Here is a 23285-nt window from a genome sequence, read left to right on the forward strand (position 1 = left end):
GTTATCCTATTTTTAAACTTACGCAGCATTAACTTTTGAAGAAATCATAAATGATTATGACCACGCTAAAAATTGTGGCATAATGTCCGCCGACTGTAATGCATGTCATAGCATTATATAAGCAATTTCAAATATTCACATTTTTTCCAAAAGTCGTAATATTATGTCCGCCGTTATATTTTTAAAGGGATTTTATAATGACCAAGCTAACATTGAAAAATAAAATGGCATAACATCCCTAACACGAATGTATGTTTCAATCGTAAGTCATAACACTATATACGCCCTTTAAAAAGTGCTATTTTTTAATCGTCGTAACATTATGTCCGCCACTGAAATTTTAAAGAAATCGTTTTATGACCACGCTAAACATTGTGAACGTTGTTCAAAATGTCCGCCTACCTAATTGTATGTCGAAACATAATGTCTGCAATTAAAAAAGGTTGCCTAGTTTCTAAAAGTCTTTACATTATGAACGCCGCATTTAAATTTTAAAGAAATCGTATTATGCCCACGCTGAATATTGTGAAAGAACGTGACAAAATGTCCGCCAACAGGAATGTACGTTTAAATAAATATTATTAATAGTTATAGATAAATATATGACAAAATCTGTATTACGTCGTACATGGAACTGAAGGCAGGCGTTGTTGTCTTAAATGTTATGAAATGAAGTTTTTGTTTTTATTAGGAATTCGAGATTTTGTAACTTGATGGGGGTGCCATTTTTTGGCCGTTGTTAGACATGTTCTGATTGCTGTTAAGAGGTAGCTTTTCGAAAAATGTGAAAGGCCCTTAAAAGGGCCGTTTATTCTCTACTCAAAGGAGCGACTTTTTACTGTCTTGCTTATGGAAAGCAGGAATATGACAGTCCCAGCGTCGTTGAAATGGATTCCGTCTGGTAGATAGTGTCTGGGAAACCTGACGTCTATTCTGATGAAGGTTCTGCCAAGGATTTTCTTCATCTTATTGTTGACGGTTCTCCTCTTTCCGTCGAATTCCTCACGTTGTAGAGAAGAACGGAATTTTCCCCTGGAGACTATCTCCGTGAAGAAAATATCGGGTTGTCGGGGGGCGAAATCTCTTATTCTGTGGAAGAGGCTTGTCAGGCAGTCGATGACAGTAGACGGCTCTGCTCCACTGGAAATATCGTTACCCCCCAAACAAACGACAACGATGTCCGGGCTGTATCTCGCCATTTTGAAGATTAGGTTTGGGCAGGGCTGGGAGGCTGTCATTCCACCAACACCGAACCACTCTACTTCAAATGGCATGGCAAAGTCTTCAAAATAAGAAGCTCGCTTCACGTATGAGGATCCGAAGATGGCGACTTTCATCGTTAATATAAAAAATAAAATGCATGCATCATAATTATAGCAAACGTGGGACAATACAGGCGATTGTATAATTATCACCTTACATTTATTTCCTCATAATTAAACAGTAATGACAATCGCCTCTTCTATTATAAGCGATTATAATTATCGCCTACATTTACCTCCTCATAATTAATGAGTAACGACTACCGCATCTGATAATTTTAATTTTAGTATCACACGTAGGCACTAATTACATTATTAATTATATGCAAAAGGGTTTGATATTATTCATCCCACTTCTCATAAATGAAATAATTAGTTATTAATTTGACTGTCTACTATTGCTGACATGTAGAGGAAAGTCAACATTACAGTTGTAAACAAAGAATATGAACATAATACCGCCTCTGTTTATCTTGTTATTTTTTTTAATTTTAGAATATGATTATATCTTAAGTTCAGAGATGCTTAGGAAATTTGTGGTTATCAGGCATTCGGTAACAAACATTTAAAAATAATTAACCGGGAGAAAGACATTCATCTATAGTTCTCTTCATTACTTCTTGATGTTAAAAAAAAATTTATATTTCTTTAGATTTTATACGCATCTGCATGTCAAAGTATTTACTATAACGTACGTAAATTAGCGGTAATTTAAAACTTACAATGTAGAGGTTCTATGTTAGAATTTCCAGTATGACGATTTTGAAAATGTATTATAAAGACATGTGCATCATCAAAAACTACTGATTACATGAACAGTTCTGAAACGTTTCAGAGACTCTAATATGAAATCTATGACATTAAGGGCATTTTCAGTATGCATTAAAATACGCGTTTCAATATTTAACCATCTAATCATTTTGAGTAACCAGACAAAAGCAAATAAATATAGTACTCAAAATCATGTTTCGATAGGAGGGAAAACAATGAATAAAAAACTAAATAAAAATTACGGGTATGGTCTGGAAATCAACTCACTTTACCTTGCTAGTACATGCACAAGTCAAGTAATAATATCAGGAGATTTCTGCCAGATTAAACTGTTGCCCAACTCTTGCCACGTGGAGGCATCTCCTATTAAGAGTCTTTTTTTTTATTAAATGATTAAACAGAGAGAGAGAGAGAGAGAGAAAACACACTTTCAACATTGCTTTGTTTTGAAAGTGTTTCCTTTACTTCTACATTGAAAAAGATAATGGAATAAATAAATAAATAAATAAATAAATAAATAAATTCATTTTGTTTACATATTGTCCTATATTTGCGCGACACGTGGCTCCAACTGAAAGCCAGCTCATAAGGAGACAGGCCGTACCACATGTTTACTGTTGTTATGTTATTTGCGCGATTGGTGGCTCCAACTGGAAGCCTATTTAGGGAAAATAGGCCATACCACCGTCAATTGACGCTCATTTACTAACGCTGCACACGCGAATATTAAATTTTACTGTTTGAATTTAAAACCGACAATATAATACCATCCGGCGATTGCTGTTGCGAGGATCTCGATGTAGCCATTTATCCATCGGGAAGAAATTGGTCTCAGTACGTCACGCAGTTCCATCATTACTCCACTCCCAGGACCCGCCACTCGGCTTAACTTACGAAGAGACCAGTTGTGTCGTACGCCATCAGGAAACACAGATTTACCTTCCAATATGGACATAACATTTTCATTTAAGTAAATTTGAGGACATAAATTATAAAGGGTGGCTAGCAGATGTTCGAAATGTGTTGATACCTTCATTAAAGTTAAAAACATGTTGAAATTGTTATTGATTACAAGGGACAAAATGTTGCGCTGAATAAAAAAAGGTAAATCAGTAAAATGCTTTTGGTTTACCGTTTCGGCAAAAATTTGCTTACGTGCCCTGACATAATCACTTGGTGTGAACTTCTTAGGAGGGCGCACTATTGACCTTAAATGAATTGGTGATAACACCGGAGGTTCCTCGTCATAATTTGAACCATTTGCTGTATCTGCAATTTGAATTAAAGAAGGCGGATCAATATAAAATGACATATAAAGGCTTGGAGGGGATAACCTGTCATGATCTGTGGAATTGAGATCGTTTCTGTCTGAGGCGGCTGTTGGGGAGGCTGATGAATCTAACGTTGACAGGAGAGGAGCATCAATGTGTTCCTCTTCTGTGTGACAAGGGGCGCTGTCTAGATGGCTGCTTTGAGGAGAAAATGAACTGTCGTCTGTAGATAAATGTAGGTTCAGAACTGAATCAGTCGAATAATTTGTAGGTTGAATAACTTCCTGAAAAGAATGGTTGTAAAAATCACTACAGTTGTCAGTGATATTGTGATTTGAGATTGTATTTTTGTTTTGAAGACATGTTATATTTACATTTTGAACATTAACTGCACTATTAAAAACATCTGACTGCATGCCTACTATTGGCTCTAATCTAATAAAATGAAACTCGAACTCATGACCCAAATAAATATGCAAAAGATGTTCCCGATTTTGAGGATTGAAAGGTAAAATGTAATTTAAGTCGGACTGGGCGCTCGACACGATACCTATAGCGATGTTAAACGCGTTTGCTATGGCTGTAATGCAGATGTGATCGCCCCATTCGGTACCTAAGATGCCCTCTAAATAGGTGTCCCAGTCTAGGTTAGGAATGAACTGCGAGAAGCGGTCGCCGGCTGGTGTTTCGGGATTTTCGGAAAGCCAATTAACCACGACATTTCGGATATCTTGCTGACCAAGATCAGTTTGTAACTGACTTGAGAGCGATTGTGCAACAGAATGGAATAGACAGCTGCCGTCTTTAGGAATGTTTCCAACAGGAACTAAATCGCGTTCAAGCGCATTTCGAACCAAGTCGTCATGGGCTGTATCGGTTATCGAAAGGCTCGGTCCTTTAAGTTGGTTAACTAAGTTTTCGGACAGATAGAAATCCGATATATGAGGGAAATTATGAGACGGCAGCGAACACGAAATTTTGCTTTTGCGGCAACAAAATTTACTGAGTTTGTGTTTGCAGTTGGGGTCCGACTTTCGTGAGCATTCATCGCTGATACATTCGCACATGTGATTAAATCTTAATCGATGACGTTTTTGCCTTTTTAACAATTCTTCGGAACGCGAAATCGCAGCTATATTTTGAACGTTTATCCAACGCGAAACCCCACTAGAAAACTTGATTTTATACGAGAACGCGTTGTGTTTAGTAGCGATTACTTTCCCTCTTTCGAAACGTGGCTTAGCTTTATTGTAATTTTTGTGCGTTCGAGATTTTACATACACGTCGTCGCCCCACTATACACACTAACTTGATGTTTTTTGAAATGGTGTTTTATCATAGTTTTTTCGCGTTTGTTCGATGCCAATAAGGCTGCGTTGCGGACAGCTGATTGCCTTTTTAGCTGACTAGAAACGTGATTCGGAACGCTCGGCCCAAGTCGAGTAGATTTACGCACGCGATTAGATTCCCGGCCGTGATACACGTAAAATGGCGACGCCTTTAATGAAGAGTGATACTCTTCATTGCGTAACATCGCGTATTTTGGTAAATCCCGAACCCAATTCGAATCGATTGTTTTAAGTAAGTCGTACTTAATCTTTGATTTCCACGATTTATGCGACGATTCGATTTTACCTTGACTTTGTGGATAATACGGTCGGCTATTGATAATTTGACAACCCAATACCTCGGCCAATTGGGTAACTGTTCCATGAAATTCTCGACCATTATCGCATTGAATAATTTTTGGCGGTCCTTCGCTCTGATAAATTGACTCGAGCGCGTCTGCAACCTCGGTGATTTCTTTCGAGCGGAGGGGGTGAAGCCATATGTAACGACTGAACACGTCTATAACCGACAAAATATACCTGTACTCTTGACCCGTCATAAAATTCGGTGTATCGCGACATATCAACTAGGTCGATTTGGTGGCGTTCTTGTATCGAACTCGCACGAATAGGTTTCAGAGGAGCTTCATTGTCGAATATTGGATTGACGGACTGCTTTTCGGGTAGAGATTTCAGAGACGTCTGAACGTTCCTATGTGTTACGCCGCTGAATACAGATTTAAGACGATGCCGAATTTTTTTGGAACCCGCGGCTTTGCTTTCCTCGAACGCTTGTTTTGTCGCGAAACCGATTTCGCTCGACCTCAAGACCATTTTACCGTCAACCATTAAGCGATTTTCCTCCGTCCCGGTCAATGGGTTGTGGCATTTGGCGACCGTCAATGGATAGTGCTTTTTCCAGCGACGAATCATCCTTGCAGCGTTTTTCTCTTCAAGGGTGGCCTTCCTTTCGTTGATGGTCCTTGTTCCTGATATAATGTCTGTGAAAAGTTCATGTATATAAATATTTTAAAATTGCATTATATCAATAAAATTACTGAGTGTAAAGTCAGTAGAAAAGTATTTACATAAATAATCTACTATTTGATGAGTTATTAGGAACCTTATCATCTTTTTAACGATTTTAATACTAAATGCAATTAAGTTTATCTGCGTAACGCCAGAGACGTAAACAACAAAACATAGATATCGTGCCTGATTATAGCTGCAGGTCTGAAGCTCCCGGTCTGAAAAAATTCGGATGGAGGACCTGGGAGGTACAGGACCACCCATTGAAAAAAATTGTATATTTATTGCGCAGAAAGACGTGCGCTGTTTTCGACTAATTTATCTTATTTATACGCAAATTCTGTGAAAACAATTAGTACCATTAAATTATTCATGCAATTTACTACTGATATCTCTGATGTCTCTTCACTTGCCTCGGATAGTCTTTAAACACCATCACCAGTCCCGTAAATTCATGTGGTGCACTTTGTTTACATGTAAAAATGGCGACTCTCGATCTCGATGTAAATTCAACATACTTGATTTTCCGAGGTCGGTAGCATGTTTCGGAGAAGGTCTGATATCCGAATTTTTTCAGACCCGGAGCTACAGACCTGCAGCTAGCCTAAATAGTTCATGACATATACAAATTACATTACCAATTATGTGAAAATTTAAAAAAAAAAGGTGTAAAGTTTAAATATATCTTTTAAAGAAAAGAGGTCGCACTGTTTGATTAGGAACATTGCCCCCCCCCCCCCCCCCCCCCACACACACACACACACTTTTTATCGCAGAAACAAATTTTTTTAAAATTTCTATATAAGAAATTGAATTATCATGGAGTTCCCCCCCCCCCCCCCCACTTTTTTGGGAGCATGTATTAAAATAATATGAAAATAAGGAAATTATGATGGAAATAGAAGTTATATGCGACGCCCACTCCCCCCCCCCCCCCCCCCCCCCCCCCCCCGATTAGGATTTCGATGATTTTGGGAAAGTCATAATTCCTTTTTCTTTTTTGCTTGTCAAGATTTTAGGATGAGTCGCCCCCCCCCCCCTCCACTTTCAGTAACGATGCTACGTGCCTGAGTATGAGCGAACGCAGAGCGCAACGTGAACGGTGAACGCATGGTGAACGATATGTGAACTCTTTGTGAACGCAAGATGATCGATTTATTCGGAGTGCATCCGGAGTTATCCTTACACTGTATTTCATCGGTATTCAGGAAAAGAAAAACCGCATAAACTACATGTACACTGCTTCTACATGTATCGTGAAAGTTGGCAAAACAATCCTATCCTATCCTTTATCTTGTATCCTTCATATTATCAGCAAATAATATCTATCCTATCCTATCTAATGCCATATATGCTTAGGAATAAGAGTTAAACAAAACGAAATTGAAGACAATAATAGATTTAGCAACGAATTATCGAATAATGTGATTATAAAAATGCCTAATAAATACCTACATCGAAAATCTTTAGTACAAGGTACATATACTTAAAGACCTGGGCATCGGAAATATCAAATCGCGGAGTGTACACAGTTACGTTAACAAACAAATAAGTGATTACATTTTTGTTTTCATTATATATACATGTATGTATTATAACAAATAAAGCAGATAAAGAACCTTTGTTTATTGTTAAAACAAACTTTTTTCTAATTGTAAATCATTTGAGTTGATTTGTAATCGGCTCATTCGCTCAACGATTAAAGTAATCATGATTTGGGAAATTATTATTTTTTTATGAATCACTTTAAAACATCGCATTAATCGATAAATCGTTTCGATGTGGCGTGCATAGATTTTCTTGAAAGTTTTGTTGATAAATACCAATTATATAAATAATGCTTGTTTAGGAGGGTGACAGTTGAAATTACTACCCCGAGAAAACCATTGTAACTACGAGAAAACGTAACTGCTTTTATTATTATTTTTTTATTTGCATTTTATTTATCAAAAGCATATTAAGTACTTTTTTTTTTTATATAGGAATGACGTAATAAACATACAGCGATAATGATTCTTGTAGTCATAAAAAGCAACAACAAAAAACGGACCTGCTCAAGAAAGTGTACTTTAAATTCACTTGATTAAATACTGATACAAATGATGTTTTATGTGTATTATAAGTTTTCTTGCACCTTTACTCACGTGTTCTTTTCTAAATTTCTTGTGACTCGGAAAGACCGATTCTTTCATTTTGGAGTTTCGAATGAAATGATTGAAAAAGGAGCGAACGATAAATGAATGCTGAACGCACAATTAGCGTTTTGTGAACGGTGAGCGCGAACGAAGCGAAGCGGGGAGTTCAGTTAAACAAACGATGAGCGCATGGAAAAAAATGGGAAAGTCGAAGTATCAGGGATGTTTCAATTCAATGATTTGTCGGGGTAATGTGAGGAAAAAAAAATTAATTTATACGATTTCAAGCGTATTATATACGTACCAATTGTAAAACTTATGCAGAATCTTTTCGTAATGGAAGGACTTGATTTGTCAAATTGGCATACGCCTAATGAGCTGGTTGAAATATTAAACAATTTTTTATAGCGAGCGAAGCGAGCTCTAAGAACCAGTGTGCGCGGGAAAAAGAACGAGCTAAACCTACAGTTCATCAAACAACATTTTTTGTCCACATCCCATAATGCTCTCTAATGTTTTCACCCGTGGTGCTATGCCAAAAATGGCCGACTTTTAACTCGTTATTTACGGTGTCTTAAGGATTGAAGACACGTTTTGAGTACCGCATATGCTTTGGCGAGACTCAAGAGATTTGTTACATGCTTCCATACCTTCGTATTGAGTCGAAATACGTAAACAAAGACGAGCAAAGTCATGGATGACGTCACAGTGCTCTCGCGCTATATTTCCCGCGATAAATTTAGAGATGGATCAAACATCTGTAATACGTGTACTATATAGCTACATGTATATCAGTATAGACTGCGATACCTGCCGTATTGACAAATGATTTGTTTTTATTTTTTTTTTTTAATATAGAGATTTAATAAATATATACTAACAAGTGCCATACTTTACTGTCATATCGATCCATTAAGCTAATATTGTGCATGCATGTACAGTAGGCAGGTAAGTATATGAGCAGGGAGAAAATAAACAATAAGGACATTTAGAACCAAATAAAAAGGAATAAAGAGAAAAAATAAACAGTTAATTTAAATTAATGTAGATATTGCATATAGTCAAACCATTAAATTTTAAAGTGGGAAATTTCACACCAACAAACAGGGACCGGGCACTCTCTCTCTCTCTCTCTCTCTCTCTGGAGAGGGGTAGGGGGTTGCGCTGTATGTATCGTAACCAAAATTAGTACCTTTGGCGGCAAACTTATTGTAGAGCAATAATCCCTCAAAAATTCTTTGACGTTTGTAAATACCTAAAATAGCCTTTGGGCTATAAATAACACGTATTATATAGGTTGACAGATGCAAGGTATGTGTAATTCTTGCTGCGCTCGCCAGAACGGTAGCACCGTAAAACATATTATTTTATTTATATCTATGTCGGAATTCTAGCAAAGCCGATAAAGAAAGGTGTCTTTTGGGTTGTTATATTTACACCAACAGCTGTGACAGTAATACGTTCATCCATTTTTGTTTTACATCGGTTTACTTCGTTTACCACAGTAACTACAGTTTAAAGTTGGTTATATCGCTCCTGCGAATGTGTTTGAAATGTTTTCTTTATCGTTGCTAAGTATGTAATAAATCCAGAGGTGCTCGAATGAAAGTCCACGAGACTTCACCAAGATTTGATCAGTTCCTGTGAGATTTCGATCGGAAGTACAAGTGTTCGGATAATATTCTCAAAATACGTAAGTACTGGTCGTTTTTATATCATATCCTACTTGGATTTATGTTAAAACATAAAAACCTTTTAAGATGTATGTCTAATATCACCATCTAGCGGTTATTTACATTAAACGATAAAATGCAGAACAGAATAATCGTTCATGTTCAACCACGTGTAGAGTTGTTGAATATATGTTTGATGCTTGTGGTTTGTAATACCATATTTTATTATAGGGCCTACTGAATGTCTTAATGCTAGAGAAAATGTTACCCTAAAGTCTTTTATATAAAAATGACGTGAATTCTACGACGACCTGCACGCGCATATTTCATGCGCATGTTACAATTCGTTGTGTTACCCGTTGCTAAGTGTGTTGCTAACGCTGAGGGTATAAGAACGGATTATGAACTGCATTTAAACCAATCATATTTCAGTATTTAACATGAAAGACTAACCAAAAGTCATTACATAATGTCCACCGCCTTATGGAGAAATTTTATTATGACCGCGCTCATAATTATGAAAAATTGTGGCTTGATGTCCGCCAACTGGATGTTATGTTTCAAGCGTTAGTTGTAACATTATGTCCGACATTAAACAAGTTCTTTTTTCTCTCAAAGGAGCAGCATTGTTCTATGACATTACTAAAATTGTGAAAAAGTATTATGTCGTAACGTTATGTCCGACTTTAAAAACATTTTCTTTTTCTTTCTGAAAATAATAAAATTAATAATATTATGTTTGCAACGATAACGTTTCTGATAAAATCTTTGTCCGACGTGAAAAAACTATTTTAAAATTGTGGCATAATATCATTTTAAATATGAATAAGCAAACCCCACATGCGCCCCAATTATACGTCATTTGAATTTACTGGACTGTATAATACAAATTCGATTTGCAGAGATATTACATAAAAAAACACTTAAAAATATAAATATTCCTATCAAACTGAAAAGGGGGGGGGGGGTGTCGGTTTTGACGCCTATGCATATGTTATCTTTTTTAGAATGTTGTGACTTTATCATAACGTTTAAAGCTGCTTAGTTTGATTATATATCAACAACAAATGATCACTTAATACAATCTCCAATATACTTAACACAAAGGCATGTATACTTAGCACACAGTCATGTACACTTCTGTATGTGTATGTATACATATCTCGTACATCCGACGTCCGACACATATTCTCATATGTATTACAACTTTATCATTATCTCGTAATAAGTTAAAATTATTGTGTTCAACTTATTTGTACGTATTACATACAACTGTATTTTTCGTTATTTCGACTGAGTATTTCGAATGTACGACATAATATCTCCTTATAACGACTTCATAACTGCTTATGACTACATGTTATCGCGTACATAAAACAATTATTTCGTTATTACACTGCACGGCTCATTATTTCATGATGACGTATCGTTTTGTAGGCATTACACGTTTTTCGACATTCAGATTTAGTATCTTGTTTATCGGACAGAGTATCTCGTTATTACGACATATTATCTCGAACGTACGACATATTACTTCGTTATCACAGTGTACGACTTAATACTTGTACATATGACATATTTTTCGTTATTTCGACTGAGTATCTCGAATATTCGACATAATATCTCGTTATAACGACTTCGTATCTGCTTATGGCTACATGTATTCTCGTGCATACAAACAATTATTTCGTTATTACACTGCACGACTCATTATTTCATTTCGACTTATCATTTTGTAGGCATGACATATTTTTCGTTATTCCGATCAAGTATCATGTTTATCGGACTGAGTATTTCCAACGTACGACATATTAACTTGTTATAACGACGAAGTATCTCGTTTTTACGACATGTTATCAAAAACGTACGACATATTACTTCGTTATTACAATGTACGACTGACATATCGTTAATTTAACTGAGTATCTCGAACGCACGAGATACAATCTCCTAATGACGACTTCATATCTGCTTATGACTACATGCTATCTTTTACATACGACATATTATTTCGTTATTTCATTACACGACTCATTATTTTATGACATAATTTTTGTTATTACGATTTAGTCCTTCGTTTATATATATATACGACATGTTATCCCGTACGTACGGCATAGTACTTCGTCATTACAGTGAAATTTAATATTTTGTACATACGGTATATCATTGCGAATAACGACTTAGACACTAGCTATGATTGAGAATCTCGAAGGTGCGATATTTTTTTCGTTATTACGACTAGTATTTCATTATAACGAAATGTTATCTCGTATGTAGGAATTTGTTTCGTTACAACAGTATGTGACTTATCATTTTGTACGACATATTATATTATGTTACATAACTGTTCGCGTACGTGTAAAATAATTTGATTCAACATTTTTAACATGTTCCATTTTCTACTCGTTGTTTATGAAATAATTCTATGAATTTGATAAAACCAAAGACATAATCGTCCTTAATTATTACATGTATCTGCTTTACATAAACAACGTCTGATGTACACTTATATTATAGTATATAGTTTTATCAAAAAATGCTACACGTTTTCACCTACATGAACTTTTCATTCTACACGTTTTGTACAACTTGTACAACAATATGCAGAAATTATGACCTAATACACATAAAATTAGAGGATTCCCCTAGTCACACGTACTCGTTGAAATGCTTAACCGCTCTATTATCTCGCTTTGTATCTTATACATGTACAGGTACGTTCGACATAGTTTATGTCGTTTGTAAAACTTATTTTATGTCGTAGTAATCACATACTATCACGAACGAACTACCGCTCTATTATCTCGCTTTGTATCTTATACATGTACAGGTACGTTCAACATAGTTTATGTCGTTTGTAAAACTTATTTTATGTCGTAGTAATCACATACTATCTCGTACGAACTACCGCTCTATTATCTCGCTTTGTATCTTATACATGTACAGGTACGTTCAACATAGTTTATGTCGTTTGTAAAACTTATTCTATGTCGTAGTAATCACTTACTATCTCGTACGTACTACTTTTTATCTCGTACGTACGTGTACGACATAATATCTCGATCGTTATAACGACTAAGTACGAGGGTTGTCTAAAACGGGGCTTAATTCATCTGGAGTGACCAGGGTCCGCCGAGTTGCTAATTGCTCTACACAATTAAATAGACGGAAACGACAAAAAAATATTGGAAAAATACCAATTTCGTCTCAATCCATCGTTTTAGAACTCCCCAAAAAATTATTCATTCATTTTTATTTTCATATTATCTCTGAAGTCGTATAACTACATGTAGCTGATATGTTTATGATTGAAATATGTTACTACGTAAAGTCTGAACATTTCGTCTTTCATTATTCAGGCTATAATGGGATTTTGCTGTTTTCGACGTTTAACAATTGTGACGTTAAAGTAGTTTAACCTGACACACGATTTATGTGCTATTGTCTCATGAATAATTTTCAATAAAAATTACGTACAAAAATATTTAAAATGTAATTATAAAAGGATAATTTTGATTTTTCTAACGTATCGGAACTAGCATGAAAATCAGTCTTCACTGGCCTCACTCTATACAAGTGTAAACAGTCGCCATTGTAATCCCTCGTAATAAGATGCCTTTATAATTTTAGTCAAAAGAGAAGAAAGACAAGTACGGAGGTGCTGAAGGAGGTCGATTTTATGCATTATTGTTTGTTTTTTTAAACTTAATCTGAAAATTATGTTCTGAAATATTATATTGATAGAATTAATTTCATTAAACTATGAACCGGTAATCGGAATATTTCTGGATATCTAAGGATCTTAGCAATATGTTGGTTATATCCTAACATTAACATGCATAAAAATACACAATGTAATGTAAAAGTGTACACGTGTACATAGTGAAGCGAAGTTATGATCAAAATCGAAAATATCCCTTCGGTTCACTGTGGTAGAATTGTGCTGACTGACTTCCGGTTTTATGTACTCATCCCATTCGATCCTCAGCTGGCCACGTGATACCCGAAGGGTATATAAGCTGAGAAAATCAGTAGGATCGGGGAGTCTGTGTTCGACGGCCGAGAGATCAACACATCGAAGCCAGGAAGGAAATTAAGGTTGGTAAGAATAACCTGTCTGTAGTCTTACGTGCCTGTAATAGGCTTTCGAGACTATAGGTGTATATTTGGAGTAATAAATATACAAATTGGCTTGTTGACTGTAGTTAGTACGCTACAGTCCCGGAACGGCGCGTACGCTTCTGTCTTCGAGCAGCGCATACGCAATCGTAGTTTGAAGTGCGTGCGCCACAGAGAACCGGGGGATATTATTTGTACATATTTCAAATTAAAATCTGTGATTGAGGAAATAGATCATTTAATTCACTCTTTGATTTGCTCAGGCAGAGCAGCCGAATCCCATATCGAACTCAGAAACGTTACATAAATTTGGTGGCAGCGAGAGGTGGGATTCGGCAAATAAAAGAAATAATCACATTTAAAATTAGTTGTTAAAATAGAGTACTGTTTGTTTGTTTCTCTTTTATTTGTTAAATGATGAGCGCAATGGATGAAATGCTGGATGAGGAAATCTCTTTCCTTGAACAGAGTTGTGAGCGATTGCGCCTTGAAATAGAAAAGCAGTCGACACCAGTAGTGAGAAATAGATCGATGCGCGATTCTGGCATTGCTACTATACCCAAGGAAGTTGTAGTTCGGGAATGCTTACCTGAAGGAGTTGCGAATGATACAGTGGTGAGCGTGAATTTAAGGCAAACGGAAAACTCTCAGGCGGAGGGAAGTTACATTGATGGTGTTACTTTAAGAAAAACGGCACAACGAAAGCCTGCTTCTGCACAGAATGCACATTATGAAAGTGCGCAACAGTATCAAGCGGATGCGCCGGAAGCCGTGACTGATAGGCTATCAAATGCATCAAATGCGCATCTACAAACGGCGAGTGCGCCGCAAGAAAATCGTATGCATGCGCAACACCATTTACCACTGCAAGTGCATTCGCAGATACCAGTGCCAACGCAAGCGCAACAACAATTAGCTACAGGTAAATTGAGTACAGTTACAGATTCTGTTGGCCATAGACGAAATAACGACTTTGCGCTAAGGAGTGTTAACAGTCGTCCGCCTACGCAAATGCCAATCACCACCGACAGGAATGCAACAAAATGCAATATAAAACCTGCGACTTTTGACGGTAGTCATTCTTGGATTGATTACAAGTCTCATTTTGACGCTTGTGCGGCCATTAATAACTGGTCTGATAGAGAGAAAGGACTCTATTTAGCCGTATCATTGCGAGGTGCTGCGCAAGGGGTGCTTGGGAATGTCTCGTCAGAGACGGGACAACAGTATAATCTGTTGGTTGAAGCACTGGAGGAGCGATTTGCGCCGCCGAATCAAACTGAGCTTTACCGTGCGCAATTGAAAGAGAGACGACAGAGAGCTTCGGAAACACTGACAGAACTAGGTCAAGCAATTAGGAGACTTACTTGTCTGGCTTATCCTTCAGTACTAATGGAGGTAAGAGAAACGCTTTGAAAAGAGGCATTTATAGATGCGCTGGTAGATTCCGACATGCGATTGCGCATAAAGCAAAGTAGACCTCAAAATTTGAATGAAGCATTACGCTTAGCAGTTGAGTTGGACGCATATTACAAGACTGAAAAGAGAAGCCATGTGCACAGTGTGAACTTCACAAAACCCACTAGTGAGAATGAATCGCAGTCCAAAGATTTATTTGAAATGATGCAGACACTTCAGGATAAGATAGAATCGTTAGAGAAGCGCATTGAGGAGAAAGGTAAAAATCAAAGCGTTCTTGAAGGTCACAGATTTGCCAATACACAAAGAAGCGGGAAAGTGAAGTGTTACAAATGCTCAGAAGAAGGACACATCCGTAGAAATTGTCCCAAATTGAAGAGAGAGCGCGACAGTAGTACTCGACGCAGTGAGCAGCCTAAAGAGGGGAATGCGCGTCGAATTCGCGGTAAGCAGAGGCGAAAAAATCGAAAGAGTTCTAAAGGAAATGTAGGTGCAAGCAACCTATGTGAAGAAGCAGGTATTTTTATAGATTCAGAAGTAAACGGCCTCAAAACAAAACTTCTCATTGATACTGGTGCATCCCTGACTTTGTTGTCTAAGAGAATATATGACAAACTACCAGACAAGCCCGTATTAGAGGAGAGTAGACAAGTTATAACGAGTGCCAGTGGCTCAAGACTTTGTCAGTATGGAAAAGCCGATTTCGTTATAAAGATAGGAAGGTCGAGGGAAACGGTGAAACTAAAGGTAGCGGATATTAGTGTAGACGGGATACTGGGTCTTGATTTTCTTAGAGCATGCAAAGGAGATATAAACTTCGAACGAAGTTCTCTGAAATTGAATGATGAGGAGTGTCGCTTCTCATGGGAAGGTACATTAGGGTGCTATAGGGTAACGGCGGATAAGGATGTGTGCCTGCCACCGAGAAGTGAAGTTGTAATTCAGGCTAAGGTACCGGGAGAAAATACATTTGGTTCCGCAGACTATTTGGTAGAGGCCGAGCCAAAGTTTCTTGAGAGTGGACGCGCATTGGTTGGCCGAACTTTGGTAAAGGGACATAATATTGTGCCAGTTTGTCTCATGAATATCACTGAGAGCGTTCAGCAAATTCATGGTGGTACTTTGATTGCAAAAATGACTGCAGTGGAAGAACAAAATGCTCCCGCGGGTGAGGCTGAAAATAGTGCTAAGGGATTACGCAGTGATTTGCGGGAGTTGTTTGACAGGTGCAAACTTAATCTGTCTCCTGCGCAGTTTTCGAAGGTAGAACTATTCTTGCACAAAAACGAGGATTTGTTCGCAACATCGAACTATGATTTAGGGCGGACACATGTTGTGAAACACAAGATAAATACTGAACTAGGAACTCGTCCTATCAAACAGGCGCCTCGACGAATCCCTCTACACTTATCTCAAGAGGTTGATAAGCAAGTCAGTGAAATGGTTGATAAAGGGGTAATCGAAACATCTATCAGCCCGTGGGCATCACCCGTTGTCCTAGTTCGTAAGAAAGATGGGACAATGCGCTTTTGCGTTGACTATCGTCGATTAAACGAAGTTACAGTGAAAGATGCATATCCACTTCCAAAGATAGAGGAAGCGTTTGACCATCTTTCAGGGCATGCTATGTTTTCTACACTAGATCTCAGCAGTGGGTACTGGCAGGTCGGCATGGAAAAACGAGACAAGGAGAAGACTGCCTTTGTTACGCGCAAAGGGTTATATCAGTTAAGGGTTATGCCCTTCGGTTTGTGTTGCGCACCTGCCACTTTCGAACGTCTCATGGAGACAGTGCTTGCAGGCCTTCAATGGGACAAGTGCTTGGTATATCTGGACAATATAATTGTTGTCGGGAAATCGTTTGAAGACATGCTAGAAAATCTCGGAGAGGTGTTCAAGCGTTTGCGACAGGCAGGTCTCAAACTAAAGGCTAAAAAGTGCAACCTTTTTGCAAAGAAGGTTTCGTACCTTGGGCATATGATATCTCAGGATGGTATTGCTACTGATCCGGAAAAGGTAAAAGCAGTTGCTGATTGGCCGATACCAAGTAATGTCTCAGAAATTCGATCTTTCCTTGGTCTTTGCAGCTACTACAGGCGCTTCGTACGAGACTTTGCTTCCATAGCCAAGCCCCTGCATCGACTCACTGAGAAGGGAAGGAAGTTTCAATGGACGAAAGAGACCCAAGAAGCTTTTGAGGTGTTGCGTGATCGATTGGTCAGTGCGCCAATTTTAGCATTACCTGATGTAACAAAGCAATTTATACTAGATACGGATGCCAGTGGAACGGCAATCGGTGCTGTGCTTTCGCAGAAAATTGATGATAAAGAACGTGTGATTGCATATGCAAGCCGAACCTTGTCTAAAGCTGAAAAACGATATTGCGTTACCAGGAGAGAATTATTGGCGGTTGTTCACTTCATCAAGCATTTTCGACACTACCTTTATGGATGTCATTTTCTTATCAGGACAGACCACGGATCACTAAGATGGCTGTTACGATTTAAGGATCCGGAAGGTCAAATGGCGAGGTGGCTGGAAGTGATCAGTACGTATGACTTTGAGATTGAGCACCGCCCTGGTCGAAAGCATGGTAACGCAGATGCACTCAGTAGAATACCATGTCCCCAGTGTGGTTTCGAACCTGAAACAGTGCAAAAAGTTCGAACTGTGTACGCAAATCTAGACTCGAGCGAGAAAGATGACCATACTTTGAAAGAAGCGCAGAGTGAAAGCAAGGACATTCAGTTGGTTCGTTCTTGGGTTGAAAGTGGGAAAAGACCTTGTAACTCTAAGATAACGCAGCAAGGGTTTGTAGTGAAATCACTCTGGAATCAATTTGATCGCCTGTGCATAAAAGAAGGGCTGTTAATGCGAAAATGGATACTGCTACCCTCAGGCAAGGAAACATTCCAGGCTATTATCCACAATGAAGAGCGTCGGAGAGTCCTTAATATGTGCCATGACAGCCATACATCAGGACACTTAGGTGTTACGAAGACTCTGGCCAAAATAAGGCAAAAGTATTACTGGCCTGGGCTTCAGAAAGATGTCCATCAGTATATTTCCGGTTGTGAAAAATGCACCATGCGCAAGAATCCAAATCCAAAGCAAAGAGCTCCTATGCAAATTGCTGGTTCCGGTACTCCAATGGAGAGGATTGCAACTGATATATTGTGCGAATTGCCAGAGACGGACAGAGGAAATCGCCATATACTTGTAGTGTCCGATTATTTTACAAAGTGGACAGAGGCTTTCGCTCTACAAAGTATGGATGCTGAAACCGTAGCAAGCACAATCATGGAGCAAGTTATAGCCAGATTTGGCGTACCATCAGTTCTGCATTCTGATCAAGGGCGCCAATACGAGAGCAAGCTGTTTTCTGAAATGTGTCGGTTATTGGGTATTAGAAAAACACGTACCACCCCTAATCACCCGAAATCAGATGGTATGGTGGAACGATTTAACCGTACACTGCTCTCGATGCTCAGTACTTATGTTCAAGAAAACCAGCGTGACTGGGATGTGTATCTCCCTTATTTATTAATGGCTTACAGATCCACAGCGCACGAGACAACTAACTTCTCCCCAAACATGTTGATGTTGGGTAGAGAGGCGACTACTCCGTTAGACCTGATGTACGAGATGCCATCTGATATAAAAGACATTCCTTCTAATCAGTGGGTATGGATTTTGCGTGAACGCCTGGAAACCGCGCACAAAATTGTTAGAGAACATACAGAAAAAGAGATGTTACGCCAGAAGAAATATCATGATGCGAAAGTAGCATGGTCAATATTTGAACCCGGTGAAAAGGTCTATGTGTATTTTCCGGTTAGAAAAAGCGGCTGTTCGCCAAAACTGACATCGTTTTGGAATGGACCTTTTGTCATAGAGAAAAAGTTGTCTGATTTTCTTTACATAGTAGCATGCGGATTTCGAGGCAAGAGTGGTGTTATTCATTGCGATCGCATGCGAAAGTGTAAATCTCAGATATTGACAGGTGAAGAACAAGAACTGTCAGTAGAGAGAGATGAAAAAGAGTGTGAGGCTGACAACTTGCATGCTATTGATGACAATACGCATTTGTGTGATAATGATATAGAAAGCGCGAGCGCAGACCTTAAAAGTAGACCACTGCGCCAAAAACCCGCACCTGCTTGGCATGATGATTTTGTGGTAGAATACAAAATATAGTTCAGTTATAATATCTGGATTGTTTAAATTGTGTAAATAGTGAGCAGACAGAATTCAATGTTTTGTTTTGTTATTTTATGTTGTAGGAAATGGTTAACACTAAGACCACTGCTAGAAAAGAGGGACACCGATGTCCTATGTGCAATGAGCGCATTATGGAAGAGAATTCCTGGGAAAAACATGTTATAGAGTGTGGAAGGAAGCGTCGCCAGAAAAGATTTGAGTGTACGCAGTGTGATTACGCCACCAACAAGAAGAGTGATATGCAGAGACACGAGAGAACACGGCACGGTGGTAGTTCTGGAACCGTACAAGCAGAAAGCGAGTCTGATCATGAGTGGGAATCATTGGATCCTGGGAGTCTCTCTGACGTGGTAGGTGAATCTGACATCCTGCGCACAATCCCTGTTACCCCAGAAGTGACGAAGAGGAAACCCACGAGACCACTTCCAGTTTATGTTCCTAGAGCAAAGGCCAAAGTGAGTCCTGATGCCGTTGTTCCAACTGCTCCAAGTCCTTTTGCGACTCCGATGATAACTCCACGTGAGCGAGCAGCTAAAGACTTCACCATTACTGCTTCTGCATCCAAACCAAGCACCTTACGGGCCGTTGCTGTTCAAGCTGGTATACTTACCGTGGACGCATCTACCCAGACCTTGGCTTCAACGGGAGTAAATGTTGACACGCAGACAGAAGGAACTAAGAGGAGGCGCTTAGATCGAGTTCAGAAATCGTATCAAGTTGGTGGAGAATCGGTGATAGAAGTCCATGAAGATGAAGAGTGGTTTTAAGATGACTTTTGGTCAATTTCAAGCTAGAGAGCAAAGATATTGCACTGCTGTTACTATTAACCTTTACATGTTTGCTTTGAGAATTAGATGTAGTGCATCTGAAAATATATGTTACTGTCTTAGATAAACGGAAAATTAAAAAAAAAAATGTATAGTGTTGTTTAATCTTGTTCCTTTTTGAAATTGATTTGTGAGAATGCGGGACGCATTTCTCGGAGGTGTGGGTTGTGAAGCGAAGTTATGATCAAAATCGAAAATATCCCTTCGGTTCACTGTGGTAGAATTGTGCTGACTGACTTCCGGTTTTATGTACTCATCCCATTCGATCCTCAGCTGGTCACGTGATACCCGAAGGGTATATAAGCTGAGAAAATCAGTAGGATCGGGGAGTCTGTGTTCGACGGCCGAGAGATCAACACATCGAAGCCAGGAAGGAAATTAAGGTTGGTAAGAATAACCTGTCTGTAGTCTTACGTGCCTGTAATAGGCTTTCGAGACTATAGGTGTATATTTGGAGTAATAAATATACAAATTGGTTTGTTGACTGTAGTTAGTACGCTACAGTCCCGGAACGGCGCGTACGCTTCTGTCTTCGAGCAGCGCATACGCAATCGTAGTTTGAAGTGCGTGCGCCACAGAGAACCGGGGGATATTATTTGTACATATTTCAAATTAAAATCTGTGATTGAGGAAATAGATCATTTAATTCACTCTTTGATTTGCTCAGGCAGAGCAGCCGAATCCCATATCGAACTCAGAAACGTTACAATAGTAGCTCGTCGGACTGACGATAGTAAGATCGTTAGCGCGATCGATCTCGTATACAACATCGGTATAGTCTGCTTATGCTTTATACATGTAACCTTAGAAAAGTATAATTAATTACTTAATTTGTTAATGAAGGGACAAACTGATAGGAATCATACCAATGTCCGTTCGCAACATCATCATTGTGCTATCGCAACATTGTCTTCGTGTTATCACACGAGATATCGCAATGTAACTCGTGGCGCATCGGAGTATCGAATTAATAATCTTGTTTATAGAACTGTGCCCGCATCTTATGATCGATAATATCTTGAGATTAACCATTCAGTGTTCGTGTCTTAGCAGAATACATGTTGTATTAGTAAATCATGCATGTTAATGTTACCGTAAATGAGGCGATATCTTTCGTCCGATATTGGTCGAATCGTCTTCTCGACTGGCGCTCCTGAGGTCTTCCACCAAAAGGAAACAATGCTAAATAGCAAAAGTAGACTACAAAACAAGAAATAAGACATAAATAAAGCATAAAAAGGCCATTTAGAAAAATAATTAACTGAAGCAAATTCTGTTAGAATTAGGTTAAAACCATAGGGACGACAACGAACACCGACTGATAGCAAAAGGTCATTCAATGACCCTCGTGAAATAAAAGTAAACGTACATGTATATAGCAGACAAGAGAAGTTATACAGTATAGACAGACAAATTGACGACAAACATAATAGAATTAGAAAAGGCTGACCTGATCTGTTAACTGGAGTAAAATTATACAGATAGACAAACAGACGACAAACAAAATGTGATCAGAAAGGCTCACCTGATCCGTTAGCTTAGGTGAAAGCTATACAGACAGACGAGAAACCAAATGTGATCAGAAAGGCTCACATGGACCAGAGGCCACGAAACTTAGACGGGATTTTTTTTTATCTCAATCTCACTTTTCCACAAGAAATATATATTGGAATAAGGGGACTGAGATCAAAATTAAGCCCGTCTACGTTTTATGGCCCTGGGCCAGATCTGTCAGGTTTTTTTTTTACTGACAGGCAAACGGACGACAAACATAATATTATCAGAAAGGCTCACCTGGTCTGTCCGCTTGGGTGAAAGCTATACAAACAGGCAGACTGACGACAAACAAAGATTTATCAGAAAGGCTCACTTGGCCCCGGGGCTATAAAACTTAAACGAGATTTATTTTGATCTAAGTCTCACTTTTCCACTAGGAATATATAGTGGAAAAGGGAGGCTGAGATCAAAAGTGAACTCGTCTACGTTTTATTGCCATGGGGCCAGATCTGTCAGCTTGAGCGAAAGCTATAAAGTCATGCAAACGGACGACAAACAAAATTATCAGAAAGGCTCGCCTGATCTGTCAGTTTTGGTAAAAGCTGAAAATCATATTTATGATTAACACACACGAAAAAATAACAAAAGGTTAATGCGTGACCCTCCTGAAATAAAAGTACATGTACATGACAAATTAGGTGAAAGCTACATGTATACTCACAGACACACGGACGACAAACAAAATGCGATCAGATTGGCTTACTTGATCTGTCACTGACTGTCAGCTTTGGAAAAAACTGAGAATATGAGACTGAGAATATATATACATATAAATATATAAATATATATATGATAAACAAAAACAAATATTATCTAAAGGTTGTTGCATGACCCTCCTGAAATTCAATGTAAAAGTACATGTATATAACAGACTAGAGAAGTTATACAAACAGAATAAGGGACGACAATCAAAATGTGATCAGAGAGGCTCGCCTGATCTGTCAGCTTTAGTGAAAGATGTACAAGCATACATAGGTAAACAAACGAAGAACAAAGTGTGATCAGAAACTTTAAGGCTCGCCTGAATTTTCAGAATGGGTGAAGCTGAAGAGAAAATATTATAAATATATTATAAGACAAACATAATTGCATAATATAGTAAGGATATCGAATATTATGTTAATAATTATTCATTTCATTTATACTTTTTTATGTTTAGAGCAAATTTTTACTGGTGACATTGAACTTTACAACAATCTGAGTTTGAGAACTCAACCCCTAAGTAAACAACGTATCTAATAAAAAAAAAACAACCTCAGATCTTATCAGTACTTTAAGTAAGTGTTCTGAATTGTTTGTACCATGCAGAATCCTATAATTATGGTATCAAAAATGCGGAATTCCTACATGAACGAATTACATGTAGTGATACATGTAGCTTGACGTGTTGCACTGTACGAATACCGGTATATGATTTGCTGTTATTCACAACAAATCCGGATGGTGTATTCTGTACTATTATTTTATTCGAACAAAAAAAGGATTAATAAAAATTCATATAGATCCGGCTTACTCGTAACTTGAATGGCAAAGCAAGCTTTTGGAAAAGCCGTTACTGGCATTTCACTTTACGACTACTATTCTTGAATAGAAAAATTCCGCATTAATAATGATTATTGGGGCGTTCTTATAATGAACGTTTGATTTAAAAGCAAAGCTTTTTTATGGTT

At 38.2% G+C, this 23285-nt stretch overlaps 1 protein-coding gene across 1 annotated transcript; it reads right to left on the minus strand.

Annotated features, from left to right (window-relative positions):
- Positions 1 to 660: 660 nt before the first annotated feature.
- Positions 661 to 21673, minus strand: LOC136273020 (uncharacterized). The gene is made up of 3 exons (XM_066076723.1): positions 21152 to 21673; positions 5472 to 5633; positions 661 to 1282 (listed from the first exon to the last, which is right to left on the minus strand). Exons 1-3 carry the CDS (start codon positions 21279 to 21281, stop codon positions 816 to 818), a joined length of 759 nt encoding a protein of 252 aa, XP_065932795.1. The 5' UTR covers positions 21282 to 21673; the 3' UTR covers positions 661 to 815.
- Positions 21674 to 23285: the final 1612 nt, after the last annotated feature.

Source organism: Magallana gigas, chromosome 1 (genome assembly GCF_963853765.1).
Source record: "Magallana gigas chromosome 1, xbMagGiga1.1, whole genome shotgun sequence".
NCBI classification, from domain to species: Eukaryota; Metazoa; Mollusca; class Bivalvia; order Ostreida; family Ostreidae; genus Magallana; species Magallana gigas.

Excerpts from the sequence above, each read along its gene's own strand:
- LOC136273020 (XM_066076723.1), bottom strand. The coding sequence starts at position 21,281 with ATGTCTTATTTCTTGTTTTGTAGTCTACTTTTGCTATTTAGCATTGTT. Across the intron at positions 5,634-21,151 it reads AAGATATCGCCTCATTTACG|ACATTATATCAGGAACAAGG; the intron begins GTAACATTAACA and ends AACTTTTCACAG. Across the intron at positions 1,283-5,471 it reads AAATCGCTTAATGGTTGACG|ACTTTGCCATGCCATTTGAA; the intron begins GTAAAATGGTCT and ends CTTATTTTGAAG.